Here is a 6519-nt window from a genome sequence, read left to right as displayed (position 1 = left end):
AATTTCAAGTTTCAATCGGAAAGCAATGGTGGAATACGGCTACTCAGTGGAATACACAGCTACTCTGAAACCTCTGCAAACCCACTGGGCCTTTAATAAGCCCGCCTCGCCCCAGGGCGCGCACTTCCGGCCGCGGGGGCGCTCGGGAGCTCGCCCCGGCGAGCCTTCACCAACCAGCGGCTCTGCCTGGCTTGCGCGAGTGCGTGCGCGCACATTTGTGCGCAGGTTCGAATCTCCGCCGGCTCGCGGTTGCTCCCCAACGTCCGGCAGCACTTAGGCGGCAGCGGCGGCGGCGAGGGCTGCGCGCGCGAGCTGGGCCGGATCGGCTGCCCCGCCCCCTCCGCCCTCTGCACTTCCCAGCGGCGGCCTCGCCTGGACTCGGTCCTCGCCTTCCCTCGCGCGCTGCGCGCTCCGCCCTCGCCTTCCGCCCCCACAGCTATCAGCACTCGGCCTCCCGCGCCGGGCGGGCTCCGCCCGAGCCTCCGGGGCCCATGGCCAAGCGCCGTGCGGCCGAGCCGCTGACGTTCCACGTGCCTTGGAAGCGGCTCCTGCTCTGCGACTTTGCTGAGGAGCCGCCGTCGCCGCCGCTCTGGATCCCGCCGCCGGGGGCCTCGCATCCCGGGCGGCCCCTCGGCTTCCCCGAGCTGCCCCGAAAGCGTAAAATCGACGCGGGGGCTATGACGGAGCCTTCGGTTTCGCCCAGCAAGCGCCGCGACGACGGGGATACCGGCGCCCAGGACGGCGCGGAGCGTGAGGGCCGCGGCCTGGAGACCGGCGAGTCGCAGCTGCTGCAGCCGCCCGTGCGGCCCCGCAGGCCGGGGGAGGAGTCCCGGGGTGTCCGCCCCCCGAGAGGCGGTGGCGACGATGGGGCGGGGCGCGCAGAGTCCCAGCGGGGAGACTGGGGGGCCGCACCGCGCCAGGTAGGGGCTGGTGGTGGGCTGGGCGCTCCGACGGGGTGCGGGCGCCGGGGTTGGGGAGAAAGGGTCACCCTTTTCCAGGCACTGCGCGTCACGGGAAGGAACCTATCGTCCCCCTCTAAAGTCGCGTTTGTCACGACACCCCTGCCCAAGATGAAAAGCTGGGGTCCTCCCCATGAGAATGTACACTGACACCCCCCTTCCCCCCGCCCGAAGCAACACACCAAGGGCCCTAGAGCTCGCCTTGGGCAGCGTCTTGGTTTGTTACGACGGGCAGAGAGCACTGAGCTAAACTAGGGGGAGACAGACCGTTGGGTGAGGTATGCACGTGGCCTTGCACCTTCAGCACTTGTGGTGTCCAAGAGGGAAGCAGGGGCGTGGGTCATGACAGACGGGAGAGTTTGGTGAAGACGTTGACCGTGAACCGCAATAAGTTAAGCTCCGCGACGAAGTTCAGAGAAAGGTGTATTACGTCTGCCTCGGTTTAACGATGATTGTTTTCTGGAATTCGTGATCGGTTTCTTTCTAAAGAGGGTGACCAGTGTAGTAGCCACCAGTTGGACGTCCTTTAAGGAATGGCACAGCTCTTTGGGTTGAGATGAAGGGCCTCCGTATTTCGGGGAAAAGGCATTCTTAACGCAGTGTTGAGTCTGATACTATGAAAAAGGATCAGGAAATTAATCCGGTTCTCAACATCAGGCATATGTATGAGGATCTTTGGAGAGTTCCGCTTCCGTGGGAAATGAGCCTGCCCGGTATCTGCACATAAGATGTCTAGATCTGTTGTCTTAGGTGTGACAGCCACTCGAATTATGGCACACCACCTGAGGTGTGACTAGTTCAAACTGAGATGTGCTCAAAGTGTAAAATACACACTAGATTTAAAAGATTTCAAAAAATTTTATATTGATTGGACATTGAAATCATTTGAAGATACTGGCTTGAATAAAATATATGCTTTTAAAATGTGGCCATTCAGTCAGTTCAGTTCAGTCGCTCAGTCGTGTCTGACTCTTTGCGACCCCGTGGACTGCAGCACGCCAGACCTCCCTGTCCATCACTAACTCCCAGAGTTTACTCAAACTCATGTCCATTGAGTCGGTGATGACATTCAACCATTTCATCCTCTGTCATCCCCTTCTCCTCTCACCTTCAGTCTTTCCCAGCATCAGGGTCTTTTCAAATATCAGTTCTTCGAATCAGGTGACCAAAGTATTGGAGTTTCAGCTTCAGCATCAGCCCTTGCCATGCATATTCAGGATTGATTTCCTTTAGGATGGAATGGTTGGATCTCCTTGCAGTCCAAGGGACTCTCAAGTATGGCCATTAGAGATTTTAAATAATGTTTGTGACTGGCATTGTGTATTATTGGGCAGCTTTGGTCTCATCTTAGGAATTCAGGCAGCGTTTGGCACTTAGGGGTTGAACCAGGAGTTTTGCAGGTGGAAGAAGCAAATGAAGAGCTGAGATTTGAGCAAGTTCTCTTTAACCACTACATCATATCATCTGCCCCACATTTCTCCATTGTCCTAAATATCTTATACATCAAATACTTTGCCAATAAAATAGAGTAGTTTCGAAAGATCTTGTTCCGTGGTCTTCGGAAATTATCCTTTAGATATAATTATTGTGATGAGCATTTATTTCTACCCTGGGTTTTCTTGGAATTTAGAAAATGAACCTTATTTAGACTTTTAAAATTCAAACTGCTTTTAGATGTTTAAGTCAGCTTAAGACTGAATGATAGTTCTTAGTTTTAAAGTAGAATAAAGAATTACAATTTCCAGTTAAATCATGTCATACCAATGTGCAAAACCTGAAAAAAACAAAAATCTCGGATGATAGTCATCCAGACCTATTTGGTATGGAGGTAAGTACTGGATAGTCTGAGAAATTGACTGTTTCTGTTACCCTACCCATACGTAGGCTTTCCTGACTGAAGTCAGAGTATACTGACTGCAGTGTGCCACAAATTGATAAAAGGGAAATGAAAATGGCAGGTAGGCAAAGGAATTTTTTTAGTAAATTGACAGCAGACATCTGCTTAGAATCTCCTGGCCGCAACCTGTGTCTTCTTCCACAGCAGTGACTACATCTAGAAGCTTTCTGCTTCCTGGACTCACTATAAGCCTGAAGCAGGGAACAAGCCTGTTTTGAGGGATTTCTTCATAAAGACTAGTCCCCTGTTCTCTTTCCCCAGGAATCCTCATGTTCCATTTTTTTGTCCTTTGAGCTGCTTCTTTGAGCAAACTTAATTTTCTTCAGCTTTTTTTTCCCACTGCCACCAAAGATGCATGATTTTTGTGTTGAGGCTTACAGCCAAGGGAAAGTAGGATATAGCAAAAACATGTAGAAGTTAAAAAGCTTTTTCAGTTCCTGCAGCAAATGTCTGCCTTTGTTCCTCTTGTTCTCAGAGCTTAAGTCCCTATCCTTATCCTTGGGATCTCATTTAGGAAGAATTTCCTCAAATATGTCCTTTCTATACGAAGGATGAAATCTAGGCGGAATGATGGTACCTATTTTCTGTCCTAGAATCTCAAGAGTATTTATTGAGTTGTTTCAGGTATTTTCTTAACTGGAGAACTAAAAACCAGGTGTTACCTCAATGAATATTCATATATTTTCTCATGTTAGAGTCACTTTATGCGGATTCAATACTCTGTCAGTGCTGACCTTTACTGTTATTAATTGATATTTTAAATAGAAAGCAGAAATGGTATGATTTTAGTTTGTAATGATGTAGGTTCCTAGGCTTCTTGGGATATAATAACTAGCTATATTTGGCAGTTACAGTGCTAGATCGTAATTCGCACAAGAGCGAAGAGTCTCTTTTTAATCTATGATGAAATAGACTTCAGTCAAGATGAGAGTTAATGGGTGGTGGAGTTATCATATAAATGCAGACCTGTCCTGTGGGAAAAGTTTGTGCTCTTAGCTAGTAGGTTACACTGACCTTGTTAAGGGATCTTTTTTGATTTGTGTTTTATAAGTAGGTAATTTAAACAATAGATTTTTTCCAAAAGACAGAGAAATAGGTCATTGTTTTTAACCGTTTACTTAATTAAAATGAAATTTTTCTTGGCATCGTTTGGGTTATTAAATTTTTATCCTAGTGTTAAGAAATTCCCGAGGAACTCTTAATTCGCTAAGCCTTAGTGTCTAAGACACTGAATGAACTTATTGAAAAGTCCGGTGCTCTCCATTTAAGTAACTAGCAAAGTGTGCCTATTGAGCATTGAAATGTGGCTAGTCTGAATAGTGCTGGAAGTGTAAAATACCTGGCAGATTTTAAACATTTGCTATGACAAGAAAAATGTAAAAACATCACATTAATTTTTTAAAATATTGACTATATCTTGAAATGATAGTGTTTTTGGCTCTACTAGGTCAAGTAAAATTTTAGGATTGATTTCCCATGTTTCTTTTTATTCTTTTTTTTTTTTTAACTGAAGGTACCAGAAATTTTTAAATTATATATGTGGCTTCTGTTATATTTCTGTTGGATACTGCTGCTATAGAAAATACGAACCTAAAGTACAGACACGACTTAATAGACTAAATATATAGATATATTGATACCCATCAAGGAAAGGCTGTTAACCTTCAAAGTGATCACGTTGGAAATCTGTATATAATCGCAATGCACAACTTATTTGGGGATGCTTTTGAAATTTTGTGCCAATTTTGAAATTCTTTGGAACATCTACTTCATAGTTACTTGGAACAGTTTTATAGCCTTTAAGAATAAGCTATTGAATTTTTAAAGGACTTGCACTCACTTGGATTTGTCAGTTTTGGTTTATTGAGTTAAAAGTCATGTCTTGAACAAAATGGTATGTTTAATAAAATGATCAGTTTCAGATTTTCTTGTTATTTACTATATTCTAATGTTTTTTAGAAGGTTGTCAAAATATTTTAGCCTATGTAAAATCAACCCATTAAAATTCCAAACCTCAGGGCAGAGGCCAAAAGTAAGTTTTAAGATGTTTCAATGTATTTTTTATATTGTTTTCCTCATTGAAAGGTAAAAAATTCTAAGACCATCTTCAGGCATTATTTTTGGGTTGACAAATAGAAGAAAATTCTGGGAAGAGAAGCTCTTGGAGGAGATTTTTTTAAATTTAAACTACTAGCAAGACATACTTTCAGAAATTCATGAATATGAAAATATGGATTTGACTGAGCCCATGAAGTACTTTGATTAGGCAGAGTTAATAATGTTTATTTGTTGAAGATGCAGAATTAAAGACTGCAAAATCTTATGTGAGTTTGCTTTTAAAACAAAAAATGGGTTTCATGAAAAACCTCAGCTTTTTCTAGACCATTGATGTGCTTTCATCTCTCTCCTTTTCATAAAGCTCAGTGAAGAATTTTGGCAGTATAACACCTTCCAGTACTGGAGGAACCCTTTACCACCTATTGATCTGGCAGACATTGAAGATGTAAGCGAAGACAGCCTGACAGAAACAGCACTGCAGGGCAAGAATGAAGTGGCTGAGATTGATATGGAGTCTTGACAGAAGGAGCTAAAGAAGTGGGTTTTTCTCAACTTGTGGAGACATCTCTAAGTGAATTTATGTATTCTTAAGGAAAAAAGTTATTTTCCATACTTGATGTGTTATCATTCCCAAACCTGAAAAATGAGGAAAAGATGTTTCAAAGATAAATGCCTGTAGTCACTACTGTACCTCCCAATGGGGATTTGTCAAGGATATAGTGCAGTTGTAGGGGAAGTACTTTATGTTTGCATTCTTAAGAAAAATGTATGTGTAGGTTCTAAATTTGAACATATCAATCTTACAAAGGTAATTCTGACAGTTACAGAAATAGATGGGAAACATTCAGATATTCCTCTTGTTGCACCAAAAAGTTAATTTGTGTACATGAAATGAATATTGTTTTATAATAACTTATTAATAAAATACTTTCTAATACACTTCAGTGACTCTTTTTTTGTTGAACAAATAGCTGACTTAAACATCTGTGCAAACTTAAAATGGTGTTCTTTCTGAAACCTGGTATAGTTTTAAAAGAGGTTTCTAAATGTAGTGAGAATTTCAGTTTGGGTAGTATGTTTGTATAACTTCCAGTAGTTAATATTTCTTAAACTTGACTTTAGGCCATCAGTAATGGATAAAGAACAAAGAGAATTGAGCAGATGATTCCTTCCCCTCCTTTCTTAGGATAAGAAGAAATTTATATTTCTTTTTTTTATTGTTACTTCTTGATTTTGAATTGCTTTGAGGACATGGTGTTTATTGCTTATTATCTAGACTTGTAGTCATCAGCACTTAACAACTTTCAAAGATTTTGTATGGGCCCCACTCTGGAGAGACTCTCATATAATTGTTCTGAGGTGGGCTTGGGTATAACTATTGTTTTAAGCACCAATCCTTCTTCCTCCCATTTCTCAAATGTGCAGACTGGTTTGAGAACAGTAGACTAATAGTAGGTTTTCCTATTTAAAGGAGATAACTAATGAGCTGAAGCACTGCCTTCTTAATTAGCTTTGTTTTTATTTTGCTCTGTTGATGGCTTTGTTACAATTAAATTGGAATGTTATGAGTCTTTCATTGTTAAAGAAATTAAGCAATTTGTGTTT

The 6519-nt window shown here is 42.6% G+C and overlaps 1 protein-coding gene across 1 annotated transcript; it reads left to right on the top strand.

Moving 5' to 3' along the window:
* The first annotated feature begins 231 nt into the window (after nucleotides 1-231).
* C8H9orf40 (chromosome 8 C9orf40 homolog) lies at nucleotides 232-5791 on the top strand. Its single transcript, XM_052645259.1, has 2 exons — nucleotides 232-920; nucleotides 5276-5791. The coding sequence occupies exons 1-2, from the start codon at nucleotides 492-494 to the stop codon at nucleotides 5432-5434; spliced, it is 588 nt and encodes a 195-aa protein (XP_052501219.1). The 5' UTR covers nucleotides 232-491; the 3' UTR covers nucleotides 5435-5791.
* The last annotated feature ends 728 nt before the right edge of the window (nucleotides 5792-6519 follow it).

This window comes from Budorcas taxicolor, chromosome 8 (genome assembly GCF_023091745.1).
Source record: "Budorcas taxicolor isolate Tak-1 chromosome 8, Takin1.1, whole genome shotgun sequence".
NCBI lineage: Eukaryota > Metazoa > Chordata > Mammalia > Artiodactyla > Bovidae > Budorcas > Budorcas taxicolor.
Note: the sequence above shows the minus strand (reverse complement) of the source record. Positions and strands in the feature narration are given on the sequence as shown.